At 43.1% G+C, this 17182-nt stretch overlaps 1 protein-coding gene across 2 annotated transcripts; it reads right to left on the bottom strand.

The window, feature by feature from the left end:
* Window positions 1-4968: 4968 nt before the first annotated feature.
* On the bottom strand, window positions 4969-7437 carry LOC119650310. Of its 2 annotated transcripts, XM_038052967.1 has the most exons (4): window positions 7339-7437; window positions 6456-7164; window positions 5697-6413; window positions 4969-5505 (listed from the first exon to the last, which is right to left on the bottom strand). In XM_038052967.1, the coding sequence occupies exons 1-4, from the start codon at window positions 7354-7356 to the stop codon at window positions 5069-5071; spliced, it is 1881 nt and encodes a 626-aa protein (XP_037908895.1). In that variant the 5' UTR covers window positions 7357-7437; the 3' UTR covers window positions 4969-5068. The 2 variants fall into 2 exon arrangements, with proteins under 2 accessions (XP_037908895.1, XP_037908894.1); XM_038052966.1 differs by having other exon boundaries at window positions 5697-7164.
* Between the last annotated feature and the right edge of the window lie 9745 nt (window positions 7438-17182).

Here is a 17182-nt window from a genome sequence, read left to right on the forward strand (position 1 = left end):
GACTATGATCGCGTTAAACTGTACAGTCAATTCAGACGAAGCAACACTGCTTTTAAGCGGAACAAAGGCAAAAGAAGAAGACGATCAATCATTATTATCGTCAAAGATTTGCTTCCCTCATGATTTCTCTCGCTGGGAATAGTTATATTTGGTGCAGCAGTAATGTCTCGTCTCCAAACACAAAGTATTCTTCAGTTTTCAATGTAACGCCTTCTCTGGTTGGTGGTCTCTGGTTAGCATCGACCTGATTCAAGAAGCTAACATCGAGACAGTTCCGTTCACGTCTCCACCCTCCATTTCATTCGTTCGTCTCGTCGAAGGTGTAGGAGAAGGAACTAATAAGTAGGATCTGTCCTGTAGTTCCTTGGTCAATTTGAGCCCTCATGCATTGGATGCATTGTGGAAAAGCGCGCTGAAGATGCTGAAAATTACTTATTTTATATGAGTCAAAGATCATCATCGTTCCTCATTTTCCAAGTAAAAGTGATGCTCTACACTTTCCTGATATGATTGAATTTATTTTTTTTGGGAATATGTGGTGTCTGTCTTCCAGCTTGAACACTAAGCTGAAATCTTCTACATTTATGGACTTATCCTTCTAGGCAATAATGGACTTTACCCTCCAGTAGCCGCTTACTATCATGGGGGAACGACAGACCCCCTAATCACCATATTCGTGCGATTCAAATGAGTACACTGGTAATAAAGAACAAGTCGGCAAACCGGAAGCTAGACGCTTCAGGTATGAAAGGTTTTGTGTATTTCTTTTATAAAGAGATTTAGGTGTGCATTTGTCCCATTAGCATGTAGCACGTAAAATATGCATATATTATGTGAAAATAGCCACTTTCAAGTAATATTGACATTCACAGTCTTGAATTTGCAGAGGAGCGCAGATTTGACCTAGTATAACTTTGTTAGTAATAGTGCGATTTTTACCAGGCAGGATCATGATCTATACTGTAGCCTACATTGCTGCAAAATTTTGTGATTTTAGGGTGAACTTAAGGGGGGTTTTCCTGTCAATTACTGAAAATAGAGTAATATACTATTATTAACTTTATTTGAACAGGTATCGATATGGAGGGTATTTCGGAGCCTAGGCACCATATAGTGGCAGTCCTCTGATTTTTTCCAGATCGGTAGGGTAGTTCCTGAGAATGGGTTCGTTAAAAAAATTACCACTTTCAACCCCCTGCACTCCCCACCTTTTCAGCAAAAGTCAAAACTAATACCGGCTTCGAAAAGTGCTAACGGAGACCTTTAATTTGATACCCCACATGACTATATTTGATGAAAAAAAAATTTACACCCCCCTTTTGCATGTATGGGGACCCCCCCTTAAATTCGTCGTAAGAGGATGTAACTCACTATATGCGTGAGCGTTCACAGTTTCCACCTTTCCACCAAATTTGGTGTCAATCGCTACAACCGTCTCCGAGAAAAATGCGTGTGACGGACAGACAGACAGACAGACAGACAGACGGACAGACAGACAGACAGTAAACCGATTTTAATAAGGTTTTGTTTTACAAACAAAACCTTAAAAAGGTTAAAAAATTGAACAGCAAACAAACGGGACCACTTACCGCATACAAACTGCCCCACAGGGAGAGGCACATCTCCATAGCACTTAGATCCAAGTGATTACCCCCAAAAAGGTAGAAGTTGGGGAGTAAAGCAATGGAGGCAAGGTCAACATTGACCTATTGCGAACCAGGGACGAGCAAAAGTTCGTCTGAGGTCACCATATCAGACGTCAGGAAATGGTATCGCTATCTGAAGGAAGGCCTAAAATCAGAGAAGGTCTTTAAGAAGGACAGGACAGACTTAAGCTTTCAGCTCCAGAGCCAAGGTAGTAAAGAGCAGCGGAAATTAGCCTGCAAGAGGGTAATGTTGCCAAGAAACCTAAACACGGGCTCAAGAAGGGATAAAGTTCAGAGAGGTCAGGGGTGAACGCAGGGGTCAGGAGACAGGATGGAAGGGAATGGAACTGCCGACATCTGCGACGGTCTACCTTCCCAAAAACCGCATCGATTGAGGCGGGAAAGGTTCCACGCTTCCTCATCACTTAAAACATGGATCTGCACACGTGGTTATGGAGAGATTTTAGAAGCAAGGAGGATGGCAAAGGCGGACACCTTACTATTGGGGAGGATAACCGATTCCTGGAAGCAATTGAATTTCGTAACTCGTTCATTAATCACAGATTTGGTAGCATACTTGTGCACGTGCACAGGCAGGATACAAGGAAGGATACTTCGGAGCAGGCAGGGCGGAAAGCCTATTGAAGAAATTTCGAAGGCCATTGGACGACCTCGGCCTAAGATCTCAAGTCGCGCAGCGAAACGCAAGGAAGTGTCACGTCGGAGAATGAGGATAATGATCCGTCAGCCGATGGCCAACGCTAAAATAGGCTAGGTAAACCTCCACCAGCATTCGCAAGCTGGACTTGCAGTAATTTCAAGGGAAAGTTCTAAGGATAACATTGGAATAGAGCTGGGCCAAGAACCCTGGTCGTACCGGGGGCAGATTTGCAGTCTGCAAGGAAGAAGCATGCCGGTCATTTGTGATCCATCTTGTGAAAAACCAACCAAAACTTAAAATACATATGTCCTTCAGAATTTTTAACTGGAGTCCTTGGGGTTGTCCAAGCCTCACTAGAAGTCGGTCGCAGAACCCCAGAGGCAGTCGTAGTAGCAGAATACTTCCCAGGAGACAATACGTCACCGGAATTAGTCATGAAACTAACTAGTCATGAGGTCTGAGCAAGCGACGACTTCAAACGCAAAGGTAAGTGAATTCATAGTTAATAATGAGTTGAAAATGCATAATGTAGGGAAGATACCAACATTCGTGATCAGCATCCAAGTAGAAGTACTAGACATAGCTCTAGAGAACATTCTGATGAGCGACCTGGTCAAGAATTCGAGGGTGTTGATGAGTCTTCCGTTTCGTTGAAGGGATAGGAGAAGGTACTAACAAGTAGGATCTGCCCTGTAGTTCTTTGGTTAGTTCGAGTCCTCATACGGGGCTTTCGCCAGTGGATGTATTGTGGAGAAGCGCGGTCAAGATGCTGAAAATTACTTATTTTATATGAGTCAAAGATCATCATCGTTCCTCACTTTCGAAATAAAAGTGATGCTCTATACTTTCCAGATAAAATTGAATTTCACTTTTTTTTTGAATATGTGGTGACTTTCTTCGGCCACTTTCAAAATCTGTTGGTCCAGCTCGAACACCAAGCTGAAATTTTTTACATTTACGGACTTCCCTTTCTAGGCAGCACCAATCAATTTCCGGATACGAGTACGAATTATGTCCGGTGCCTTCCTTGGAGAGTCGGGCATCCAAAATGACATGATTTGTGGTGTTCAGCTCGGTGATAACGATAGTTAATTTGGGCCGACCCCCAGAACTAACAGCTCTGTCTGCTAGAGCCAGCTTAAGTTGGCTCCATGGGGGAGCTGAACACGAAAACCTCGATTATTAAACCTTGGCTTCTGCCGAGGTTCCGCCATTTATTCTATAGGCATTTCCGCAGGATAACAAATTGTCCCTCTGACATTTTGTTGTCCTTGGATGAAACACCCTCGTCAGAAAGGAGATTTGTACTTGTGCATACGTTCTCTTCTATTTCACTTGGGCGGGGCCAGCTTGGTTGAGGTCTCTCTCGTTGATTTTATCGTCGCCCGACAAATTGTTCGTAGCACTTGCTGTGGAAATCGTGATAATAGGTCCTAGAGCGAAGTGAAATGAAATGTTGTCCACCATAGTTGAGTTGGTCTTGCGTTTTTTGTACGCCCTTCCGTTGACTGAAGAATCTGCTGCCTCAATTCTAGGTGTCATAGGGGTTATCAGCTAGCTCCCGCCTTCTGCCGAAGATTCCGCTACTTTGAGTCCGATTTCTCTGAACACTCTGTCATCATTGGTGGTGCAGTCACATTTATGTCCCATGGAGTTTCGCCTTCTTTTGTAGTGGTTTCCTCTACCATTGGTTGGGAGCCTTCCTACGTTCATGTGTCCGGCCCGAATGGCTCTATTGTCACATACCGGCATTATATATATTACGCCCACATCCACAGCCCCCTTTCTTCCCCTCTTCCTTCATAGAGAAATATAAATCTGGTGAGACCTCCAAAAGTTGGTGGCCTTTGCTTACTGAACGCATCAATGCAAACTTCGAATCATAGTAGTAATACGCGGAATTTAGATATCCGTATCATCTGCTCTTCATTGATGAGAGAGAATGATTTCTACTGCGACAATAAAGCGTTATATATTGTGGCATAAAATATAGCTTCTAGGCAAAACTCTCAGATGAATTTGTAGTTGCAGTGTCTGCCAGGGCTGCATTTTCTCACCAAAACTGTTTCTTTTTGAAATTGGCGACGTCCTTCACGCTGGAGAAAGTGAAGAATTTCAAAAAATTATGACTCTATTGTTCTATAAAGCATTAAGGAGCTGCACATTGATGGCATCGAACTATTTGCATATCTTGAAAATCTTGTTTGTGATGACGGAGACGTCGACCTCGATCTCATCTGATGTGTTAGCGGTGATAAATCTACCGTCGCATTTTTGTTTAAAATCGAAAATGAAGACACCCCAAGATTAATATTGTGTGTTAACAAAAATCCTCTTGTTTTCTTGGTTCGAAGATGGCAGACTTGATGAAGACTCTCGAACATATGAGTTTTTCCGAAAACGAAGGTTGCTCTTGGTGTTGATGTGCATGGACCTCATCCCAGATCCAACCGTTCTGCTTGTTACTAACCACCTGTCAACTGCAGTTATATAGTTTTAGTTCAAGCAGAGTCAATGACATTTTATGCGCATAAGATTACCAGGTTGGGGATCCGTAGGGATCAACAATTTATCAAAGGTAGTTCCGATTGGACACAGTGTGCTTCAGAGAGCAAAAGCATTAGGAGGGCGGAAATCCAATTAAATAAGAAGACGACAATGGGCGATTGTTATTTTTTCATATAAATAGAGTCTAATGCATTAAAAAATTCTTACTAAAATTAAAATCTAATACTCTGAGAAACACAAGTCTCCAAATAACTTAATGGCGTGGCTTATTCAAAGGTGGTGCTAGCCTCCTATTCAAAAGTGATGAATCCACCTGTCCGGCAGCTCCGAAGTTTTGTACTTTACCAATGGCTTCTCCATCTAAAACAGGCTTATCACCTCCGCCTATGCGAGGTTCAATTATTCCCTCTCCGGCATTAATCTGTTGATTGCCGTTCAGTCCTTGTTGGAACTGATCTTGACCATTTTGGAATTGTTGCTGTTGACCATTTCCATTATCAAGTGGTTGTTGCTGTTGTTGTTGTCCATTATTGAATTGTTGATTTTGGTCACCGGCAAACTGTTGTTGTCCTCCGTCTGGGATTTGTTGCTGATCTGGGCCGTCACCATTCAAAGCTCCGACAACAGATGTAATTGGCGAAAGACCTTCATCTGATACACGTGTTGTTCCTCCAAGGGAATCAAATTGGGCTGAAAGTTGTAAGAAAAGTGCGTTAATTTGGCTCTCAGTCAGAATGACCTATTTCTTAGAAATTCAGTTGTTCGTTTCCAAATTTAGAATTTCAATCTCATTAAAAAATACATTCTTATAGTTGCTGAATAAAATACTATTAAATTTTGTTGAAGAGCCCAAGTGGCATTCAGGCCTCATGGATGCTTACCTTGAATTTTTTGCTGAGCAAATTGAGCTTCCTCAGGTGTTCTATACTTAATAAAGAATACTTCAGGTTTGCTAACGTGACTAGGAAGTGATTTGATCTGTGAGCGAATTTCAGATGGGTCAAGTTGTTTGCTCAACACATAGATAACAGTCTTCTCTTCGTTCTTGGCCTGTAACAATTTGATTGCAGCCGATTTGGATGATAGTGCAGGAGCCTTAATGAAAACAACGTTGAAATGCTTTCTTGATGGTCCCAACTTGAGCTTCTTGAGCTCAAGCTCATCATCTTCAAGATCATCGGGTGCGGCATGCAAGAAGAAATCTTTAGTAATGATTGGAGCTTCAGAATCCTCATTGTTCGCGGCAGACAAATCAGGTGAGGTGAATTGTTGTTGTTGGTTTTTGATGACTTTTCCGCCGATTTCCACAGGTTTTTCTTGGCTATCGTTAGGACCGCCGAATGAGTTGATAAGATCTTGGTTAGGTGGGTTGGCAGCGCCTGCTCCTAATGGTGGAAATTGTTGTTGTTGAGCAGCACCTGAATCAGCGAAAGATGGTTGCGGAGCAGGAGGAGGACTGTTTTGTAGAGCGACGCCAGCATCCAAGGGTTGTTGGTTGAAACCTTGAGCTAAACCTAGACCTTGGTTAAGTCCTTGTCCGTTTTGGTCGAATCCTTGAGCAAGGCCTTGGTTGTCCTGTGCAAATCCTTGATTTAGACCTTGGACGCCTTGGTTGTCCTGTGCAAATCCTTGATTTAGACCTTGGGTGCCTTGGGCAAAACCTTGAATAAGCCCTTGGTTATCTTGGGCGAATCCTTGGTTAACACCTTGACCGTCTTGGGGAAATCCTTGATTAAAGGCTGGGGCGGCTTGTCCTAATCCTTGAGCCAAAGCTTGGTTTTGATCAAATCCTTGATTGAGACCAGCTGCAGCTTGCCCCTGTCCTAAGGCCTGGCTTTGATCAAATCCTTGGGGTAAGGCAGCACCTTGAGCGGCAGCACTTTGAGCTTGTGCAAGTTGCAAAGCTTGGAGCTGAGCTAGGCCTTGATCTTGAACAGCACTTGGTCCGAACCCGATATTCGGAGCTTGGGCGCCGTAGCCATTAGCCAAACCAAGAGATTGTCCAAATCCTAAATTTTGTCCTTGCAAAAGACCAGATTGGATGCCTTGTGCTTGCCCAAATCCATTGGCGGCAAAACCAGCAAACGATCCTCCAGCACCAGGATACTGTTGGGAGTAGGCTTGTTGGCCTGCTAGCACTTGTTGCCCTGCTAAGGCTTGTTGACCCGCCAAGGCTTGCTGTTGGTATCCTAATTGTCCTCCAGCTGCACCAAGTGTACCATGTCCAAATCCATTAAGGGAAACAGCTTGACGACCATTCCTCAATTGTATTCGCCTGAATTGTCCAGCACCCTCGTATATGTGCTTGGCAGGAGCCAACTGAACCGAACGGATCACAAATATTAATAACTGCAATATATAGATTCGCACTGATTAGCCTTTGGGTAGTAATTTAACTTTAAATAAAAACAACAAAAACACTGAAAGGAACAACAAACAATCAAACTAAGGATCAAACACATCAGACAATTATCCGCGCGTCTCGTCGGAAGGACACGAATTGAAAATAGGAGGAACACTTACAAACACTCTCAAAATCATCTTAGCGGAAACCACGTCTATGTCAGTCCCAGGTGTAAATCATATAATCAACTGGGAGATAATGTCACATATCTTTGCTTTTATATCACGGAATTACGAAATGCCACCGAAATCTATAAAAATGTTACAAGAGACGAGCACTTTTTTCATCTTCGATAACTAGAAAAAATCGGAAAATGGCCTGGGCGACGCACCCGAGGAAAAAAAGGCCAAATGAATTTATTTCACATACATAAATTATTCAATTTTTTTTATCTCCGGCATAGTTTCATCAAATTATAAGATGCGCCCAGAAATTCAATGGATCATTGAGGCTGGTCGCAAAAACTCAAAGAAACGACAAACACGTTCCAATACGAGCCTTAGCTTGAAACCGATTAAGGAAATATCGGTCGCGAACGCTGGACCCAAACTATCTTATCACTTTCTACTATCTTCAATCTGCTTCCTCGGAAGATACACTGCACTTTTCATCTAAGCATCACCGACGTGGGAAAAAAAACCAAGGCTGCGACAAGGTGTTTGATAGATGCGATTATGGGGCTGAGCCTCCCAAACAAGGTGAGACCATTAAGATTCAGCGTCTCTGACCATTGCTATCGGGGACCGATATGGTCCCCAGTTATCGCATACGAATCGTTTCTAAGATTCAGATAGTTTGGTGAAATGTTATGCCATTTAGTGATAGGTGGACAGATTAGTTGGTTTAAGGCCGAATGGAACCGCTCAGAGCGTACAGGTGTTTGGAGTACCACGGGTTTACGTTTTAAGATAAGCGACCATCAGACGGACCGGTATAAAAAAAATTATCTCTAATACATTAACTATTGAATTAGATTCAACCAGATTTGATGGAGCTTTCCGTTGCGCCTGCCGGGGGTGCATATCTTTAGATAGTCATAGCTAAGGAATTTACTATATTTAACCAAAAGTAGCATTGGAAGGCAATTTTAGGAGAATTTAAATCAATTTTTTAAATTGATGATTGACGCCATTCCAGGTAAAATACCAAAAACTTGATTGAGTACCGCTTTGATAGCAAATCTCTTTAATATATATATTAATAACTGAAGTTAGATTCAAGGACAGAAAAAAATTGCAGCCATCTAATATGGTCAAGAACGGAGCTGAAAAAGTTTGCCGAAAGATTTTTTACCCAATTTCGATAGAGCTGGAAAGCGCGAGAGAAAAAACTAATTTTCCTTTTTTTCAATCCCGCGGTAGACTGGTTGCCGTTTCCTATTTTCCAAAGGATTTCTGACGGTGGTTATGCTATGTAAGTGTTCTTTTTAGAAGGAAGGGTATTTTTAGAAAGACGTTGTTGCTGCAGGTCACTTAGGGGATTCACATTCACTAAAAGCACCTCGACTTTCCTCTTGTGCTTCTTCTATTTTCTCGGGACTACCGAGACATATTAGTAATAATATTCAACGTATGTCGTACTACATCCTAAAAGAACTATTGTGCCCCTTAACTGGTTATAGCATGCCTATAATGTCGTATGTTGTTCAAACCTATAACCGGCAGAAGCTTTATTATGTTCCCAACTTCCAAGTGTTTTAACCTGGCACTGTCCCAGAACATGTGTGAAGGTTTCATCAATCTCCTCAGAGAATCTACAGACAGGTTGATATCCCTAACTTCTGATGACGATAGTTTGGCGCACAGTGACCAGTGAGTATTTCCACTATGATCCAAAGGCTCTTCTTGGTGAGGTTTAAACAATCTTTCGAGCGCTTGAGTTCGTATCCCCCCCATGAGCACCCTGGACTGTTCCATTCCTGGTAAGCTCGCCCAATAAAGTTCTCTCAGCCGTTCCTCTTTATTTATCAATGTCGTAGCCATGAGCCCATTTCCGATTCCACAGAATGGCTATGCGGCGTACAGCGGTGTCGTTGCTCATTTTCTGGCCAGCTCGTCCGCTGCTCATTGCTTTCTAACCCAATGTGGCCTGGAACCCAGAGTATCCAGACCTTATTGAGCCGAGCGTGTTCACTTTGTTAAGGCATTCCCATATCAGTTTACCTGGTAGGACTTAAGTGCCTTAATAGCCGCTTGTCTGTTGGTTCGAATAGCAATATTCTTCCCGTTATACTTCCTTCCGGGGTTGAAGGAGAAACATCTATCTATGGCGTATTCTGCCGGAAATATACTGGTATGCTTATCCATTGGTTTAAAGTACATTTTCCTTGGACCACGTACCCCAGCGGCTGCTCCCTCTGTCGTAAGGGATCCGTCAGTGTATCAAGGAATTAGTTGCTTGTTTAAGCCGTCAATGTCACTGCCATGTTCTCTCAACTTGCTGTGCTGCTCTAACGTGTTTCAAACTTCTTATCGAAGTGGAACCTCGCTGTCATGTTATCCTTTAGTATCGCTCTTCCCCCTCCTTCCGGATTTAGCTCCCCGCCTCTTTTTGCCTGCATTTGTACGTGCAAATGGAGAGGAGTTACTCCCAGAAGGACCTCTAAGGATACCGCTGGGCATGTTCTCATTACCCCATTTTTTGTTGAGGATGCTGGGAGTTCTAGGTCCGTATACACTTAATAACGGACCATACCACTACGGAAGCAACTTTCTTCCTCTCTTATGATCCACGGACTTCTCTTTTTGGGTTAAAGTTAAAAAAAAGAAAAAATCTTGACTGTCGGTTTCGTCCAGGAAGAGGCAACTCGTGACCGATAGTGGTGACAGGTGGTAATCGCTCCATATATGATCGCAAACACGACATGAGTGCGAATTATACGACGGAATTCATTTTCATATATATCCAACATTTTCGGAGTACATCCCCATTTTTTCCCTGCTATGGACCTGCAAGTCATCAGAGCTCTTGTGGCTTCTCGGCATAGATTTTCAACATGTGTTTTCCAGAGTAGATTTCATTATAGTGTTATTCCCAAATATTTGACTCTGTTAATCGTTTCACCTTCATGCCATGTTATCTCATGACTCTCAGGGAATTAAGCTTATGCTTCCTACTAAATGCACCAATTAATAGTGATTCGCAGTTCGGTTTGAATTCTGTCACATAGGGTATCATCATATTTGCCCTTACAGATCAAAACAATAGCATTCTTGATATCCAGGGTCACCACCGCGCAACACTTACCAGCGGCCGATGCCTTCCGAGTTATGTCTACGACCGTTGCAATGGCATCGACTGGATCGTGCTCTGCGATAACCATACTGTCGCTCCGATAGACCACCCGCTAGCTCGACGAACGGAAGCAGCTTTTTGTATACCACCATACATACAGCCTTTTGTATACACCACCATAGTGTCTAAAAGACAAATAGAACGATATGATCAGGATGCGCCAGGTGGTTTTTGGAGCTTCGATAGCAGAACACACCTCTGCCTTTCCACACACTCCTCATACACTCAAATGTGCTTATGAACCATGCGGGCCTGATTTTAGCTACCAACTAAAAGGCTTTGTTCGGAATCCCATCCAATCCCGGAGCTTTATTATTCCCAATTCGTCCAAAGAACTCCCGTAGTTCCTCCTCGGTAATTAACCATGGGATTTTGAAGACGTCCTGTTGCACCATTGAATGAGGTCCACTTTTCTCCTGTTGGTGGAAAAGAATTATTTTGAACAAGATTCGCGGAAACGTCACTTAGGGTTGTTTTTTTCCACGAATCTTGTTCACTACAACCTTGTAAGCAGCATTCCACGGATTCATACTAGCCTCAAGGCACAATAGCTTGTAGCAGTTCCGCTTACTTTCTCGTATAGCCTTTTTAAGGCTACTTCGAAAATCGCGGTATTCTTTCTCCGACTGCTGATGTTCTGGCTTCTCTCTGGTCCTTTGGCAAAGCTTTCTCGCTCGCAGACACGATGCCCTCAACAGCGCGATATTTTGGTTCCATCAGTAGTTTGGTTTCCTACTGTGGTGAAAATTCCGTCGCGGTATTGTAGAGTCGCGTGCCTCAGTTACCCGTTCATAACTGGCTCACTTTTGCTAGTGCCGTTCCCTTTGGGTTGTAACCTCCTTCTAAAGCTGCCACGAATGTCTTTTCCTCGAAAGCTCCAAGAGACCATCCAGCTGTCCTGGTTTTTCCGCTTCTATTGCTCACTCGATTGCCGCCTCCCCCATTCCTGATGTGGAGATGGATGGCCTGATGGTCACTGTGGGTATAGTGTTTATTCACCCGCCTGGCTATCCCTCTCGCCAACGATTGAGCCTAGCCCTCTGCTCGGAAGGTAGACACACATCTAACGTTGGCTAGTACGTTGTCCAGCTCTAGTCTCCGAAAGTTTCAAGCAAGATTTGGCTTCTGGTGTTCGATAATCGATTTTCCCAGTCTAAGACCCATGCGTTCAAATCGCTGGCAATCATTTTCGAGCTGCGGTTCTTAGCGCCCAGCACTAAGTTGTTTATCATCTCACCATATTGTGTTAATGTTGCACTTGGAGGAGCATAACAGCTGCACATATGGATGCCGTTGGCTTTCGCTCTTACAAAGGCGGCTCCTGCTATTGTTTCCTGTATGGCTTGCCGTCCACATGCCTTTTGTTTCCATGAGTCTTTCACCCACGTAGCACTAACGTAATTTTGGTAAGGTTGATATATTACCGCCTCGTCCACATTCGACTCTCGAATGGTAGTAGTTACCCTACGATTCAGCTCTCTCCTATATGCCGGGCACCTGCCATAACCTGCCCCGTGCCGGTCATCCACACCCTTTTTCTTTTGCACAATCTGCACCGTGGGTCTTCCGTGCTATCTTTGATAAGGTGGCCCTCTTTTTCGCATTTCCTGCACCTTCTCGACTTATCGCGCTCACTAGTACGTGCTGCTCAAACTAACCGATATCGAGGCATCTGAAGCATCTCTTAAGAGATACTTGCTCCCTAAGTCGACATACGACCTAACCTATCCTTTCCTTGCCCGCGGTAATCAGTTTAATTCCTGATTCCACTGGCAAGCTAATAATAGCGGTCTGTGTACCTCCATATGTCTTCTTCATCCTATTGATGGCAATTTCTTCTATTTCGCGAAGTTTGAATTGTTCCCTTAGCGCAGCACAGATATCCACTTGTGATGTGATTACGTTCAAGTTTTGCACTCGATTACTATCTGTTGCTTTCGAGTTTTCACATTTGCTTTCTCCCCTAGCACCTTTTCCATCTGATCGTGGAAACTATCCTCTGTCTTCTCGCTAGATTTATTTAGCTTCAACATCAGATACGCCTGATACGACTCACACTGTCGACCAGGTCTATCAATTCCGGATGGGCGTTGACTTTCCAAAGGATATCGGCGTATGACACATATCCCTTCTTGGAAATAATGATTATTTCCGGACGAATCTTCTTTTTCTCCTCCTGCCGCTTTTTATCGCCCACCTTTGTCCATTTTCCGGGACTACGAGCCTTTCCTGACTGACTGGCGTAGTAAGACATTAACCTCATGTTGGCAATCATAGCCACCTAAGAGTCCTTGCCCCGCTTCAACTAGCAATTATGGTATAACAGACGCATTTGCCTCTCCAGACGGAACCACTTTCAACTACATTGACCACGTGCTGAGTAAACGCCGCCACCTCTCTGCCTTGATGAATGTCAGAACATATAGGGGGGCCAATATAGACTCGGACCACTATCTCGTTGGCATGGTGCTCCGAGGTCGAATTACGACACCACCTACAATCCCCTCTGACAATCAGGTGATAGTGAATACTGAAGCCATCCACAACACAGCCCTCCGCGACACCTATAAGAGGGAAATGGATGCTGCAATAACCGCAGTCAACAGAGGTCCTGGAGATGAAGCATCAACAAATGATCTTCACAACCATCTGAAGAACGTTATCATTGATACGGCCACAAAGATACTTGGCCCCAGCCGCAAAAAAGGCGGAACGGCTGGTTTGACGATGAATGTAAGCTAGCAATGAAACGGAAGAATGCTGCATACCGAGTAATATTGCATTCTCAAAGAACGCGGACACGCGCAGAGACTTATCACGAACTCCGTCGAGCGGAGAAGCGACTTCACAGACGGAAAAAGGAAGCGTGGGAGAACCATCAAGTCTGTGAACTCGAAAAGTACAGGGAGAAACCGCACCAGGCGCGGAAGTTTTACCAACAAGTCAGCCGAATGAAGTCTTATACACCACGATGCTCATCCTGCCGAGACAAAGAGGGAAATCTGATTTCCGACAGAATGGGCATATTGGAGCGATGGGTTGAGTACTTTGATGAGCTACTGAACAACCAGAACATCGGCAAGTTGAAGGTCCCACCAACTGAAGATGACGGACAAATACTGCCACCACCAAGTTTAGGAGAAACAGTCCATGCAATTCATCGGCTAAAAAATCATAAGTCGCCAGGAGCCGATGGAATTACAGCCGAATTGATTAAATATGGAGGCGACCAGTTACACCAAGTGGTTCATCAACTTGTGTTCAAGGTATGGGACAGCGAATCAATGCCTGACGATTGGCAACGAGGCATTATCTGTCTCATACATAAAAAGGGAGATATCACACCGTGTAGCAATTATAGAGGTATCACGTTGCTGAGTACCATTTATAAGATATTCTCCACTATCTTGCTAGGCCGGATAGCCCCATACGCCCAGAACTTCATTGGCCCATACCAAAGAGGCTTCATTTCAGGCAAATCAGCAACAAATCAGATTTTATCTCTGCGGCAAGCGATGGAAAAACTGTTGGAATATGGACAACAGTTGCACCATCTATTCATCGACTTTAAAGCCGCCTATGATAGCATAGCCAGGGTAAAACTGAACACGGTCATGAGAGAATTCGGTATCCCAACGAAATTAATAAGACTGACTAAGCTGACCCTGACCAATGTGCGAGGCCAGATAAAAGCAGCAGGATCACTTTCAAGACCATTCGACACCAACAACGGTCTACGACAAGGGGATGCCCTATCATGCGTCCTCTTTAACCTCGCCCTCGAGAAAGTGATCCGTGATGCTGAGGTAAATGCAAGAGGTACGATCCTCTTCAAGTCCACCCAACTACTGGCCTATGCTGACGATATCGACATCATGGGTAGAACCACCCGAGACGTACAAACTGCCTTCATCCAGATCGAGCAGGCGGCAATTGGGGCGAGATCTTGGGCTGCACATCAATGAAGGCAAGACAAAAATATGGTAGCAACGTCATCACAGACGAATCAACCAACAACATCAAACCGCACTGGTCAAATACGAAGAAGAATAAGGATAACTTTGAGACCGTTGATAATTTCTCTTATCTAGGGTCGAAAATCACAACCGATAACAGTTACGATGAGGAAATCCGCGCACGGTTGTTGCCAGCCAATAGGGCCTATTTCAGCTTACAAAAACTGTTTCGCTCGAAACGTCTCACCATAGGATCAAAGCTCTTACCGTACAAGACAATGATCTTGCCAATCCTCATATATTCTTCGGAGACTTGGGTTCTTAGCAAGAAAAATTGCGAACTCTTGGCCGCGTTCGAGAGAAGAATCTTTCGAAGAATTTTTGGCCCCTTACATGGGGATGGACGATTCCGTAGCCTACATAAAGACGAAATCTATGAGCGATACCATGACCGTCCGGTTGTGGATAAAATCCGGTTCAATAGGTTACGGTGGGCGGTTCACTTAATCCGTATGGATGAGGATGGTCCAGCCCGGAAAGTCTATAAGGGCAATATCTACGGTAGAAAAAGAAGACGAGGCAGACCCTGCCTAAGATGGAGCGATGGCGTAGGCCAGGACGCCAGACAGTTTTTGGGGATATCGAATTGGTGGACCTCGGCGCAAAACCGGGATGGCTGGAGTTCCTTATTAAGGCAGGCCTAGACCGGATACCGGTTGTTGTTATTATTCTGTTAAGGGAAAGTCGCACCGCGTCCTTGAAGATCTATTGTGCCCCTTTTACTGGTTATAGTGTACCTATTGAACATAGTATCTCAAGCAGGCCTATAACCGTTAGGAACTTTAGTATGTTCCCTACTTCCAGATCTTTCAGTCTTGCATCTGGTAGTAAGTGTTCTCCCAGATGGCTCGACCTACTTTGCACAAGTGCCGGACACTGTCCCAGGGTGTGTACAGAGGTTTGGTCCTTCTCCTCACAAAACCTGCAGGCAGCGTCCGTAGATATCCCTAGTTACGCTAGGTGATAGTCCAGCCGACAATGACCTGTGAGAATTCCCACTATGGTTCGGAGGTTCCTTTTGGTGAGGTTTAAGCAATCCTTTTGTTAAGAAAGAAGACGTCTTCTTAAATAGATGAACTCCCTTGAACTGTGTCTTCTCCAAGGTATCGTAACACACTTATGAATATTATTTTTTGCTATCCGTAAACAAAAAGCATAAAAATTTATTATGTCAACCGAATAGCAGCGTTGGACGCATAAATAATTCTATTACGAATCCAAACCCTAAAACTGATTCATATCATTACTAATGCTGTCGAACCATCTTTGTAACGTAATAATCACACACTCGAACTAATCGTGGTATCTTTTCGATCTGCATGCAAATCAGATCGCCCATCTTATGTCTCGCCTAAGTTACCGTCAAATCGATAAATTATCGGCTGGGATCCGACTTGGAAACCAACTATGATTGTAGGGCGGCCGTTATCTAAGCGTCCGATTAAAAATTCGAAAGATTCCCATTTCCTCACAAGTTTTAGTAACATGTACTTTAGGTTCGCAGAAAAAAATAAGACACACTATTTGGATACATGTAGATCAATGTTATGTTATTTTTTGAAATTTAAAATTTTTTTTTTTAGATGTCACCCCAATTAATTCAATATTATTTTGAAATTTCACTTTCATTGAAGATTATAGTGTTGTCCGGTGAGTTGATGTGCTTGTTATGCAATTTCGGAAGACATAATATACATTTGGTTGGCATCGTAGTTTCTGTATCTTTTTCATATATCTATCGTAGTATCTGTATCTATCACATATATGTAGCATCCGCATCTGAATATCTTACTCTAGAAAATTGATAAATTCAATTTGGAAATGGAGGGTTTCGAATAGATACTTATTAACGAAGCTGTCTAAAGTTTTATGAAACTCTTCTCCTGGTTGATGTTGATATCAAAAGAGTTATCACAAAATTTTGATTCACCGGTTTTATATGAATGATGATTGACGACTTCAGCGTCAAGACGGTAGTTTAGTCTGAACTTTCGGAGTCAATCGATGAATGCAGCCATTGTTGTGAAAATTTGAAATTATCTTTTGTGTTGACGGAACTATGTGATTTATGGGTCAATGGATTCATTCATGATATATTTTCTTTCTCAGAAGATTAACGTGATAGAGGGGACATTGAGAAGGTTGAATTTGTGGTAGAAGATGCTTCCATTTAATTGTTGGGTCTAGTAATTTTTATCTTATTTGAAACGTTAATACTTTAATTTCATATAATTTCAATATAATAGCTTTAGCTATTGAATCAGTGAATATATGTACACTATTTCATCAATAATTTAAAAAGTGAAAGTGTGTTATCAATTCGAAATCTTAACGATCATTACTAATTTTGCACAACAATCCAATCACTTCTGAAAGTCTGTGAATCAACAATTTGTTATATCTGTTTAAGATTTTTTTCGCATTATAAAAGATAGTGTATTTTCGTGAATAGTGCCTAATTTCTTTGATGTGGCTTTTATACGCATGCGATTGCTATGAGGATATATTGATCGTGGAATATTTCATCCCCTTCCAAAGCCTTTGAGTCCGATTTAGTGAATTCAGTATAAACCAATTGATATGCCCGATTTTGCAGGTTAACTGAAAGGCTTCATGAAGCGACAAAGAATCATAGGAAATGCAAAGATAATAC

The sequence above is a fragment of the Hermetia illucens genome, chromosome 2 (genome assembly GCF_905115235.1).
Source record: "Hermetia illucens chromosome 2, iHerIll2.2.curated.20191125, whole genome shotgun sequence".
Lineage (NCBI taxonomy): Eukaryota > Metazoa > Arthropoda > Insecta > Diptera > Stratiomyidae > Hermetia > Hermetia illucens.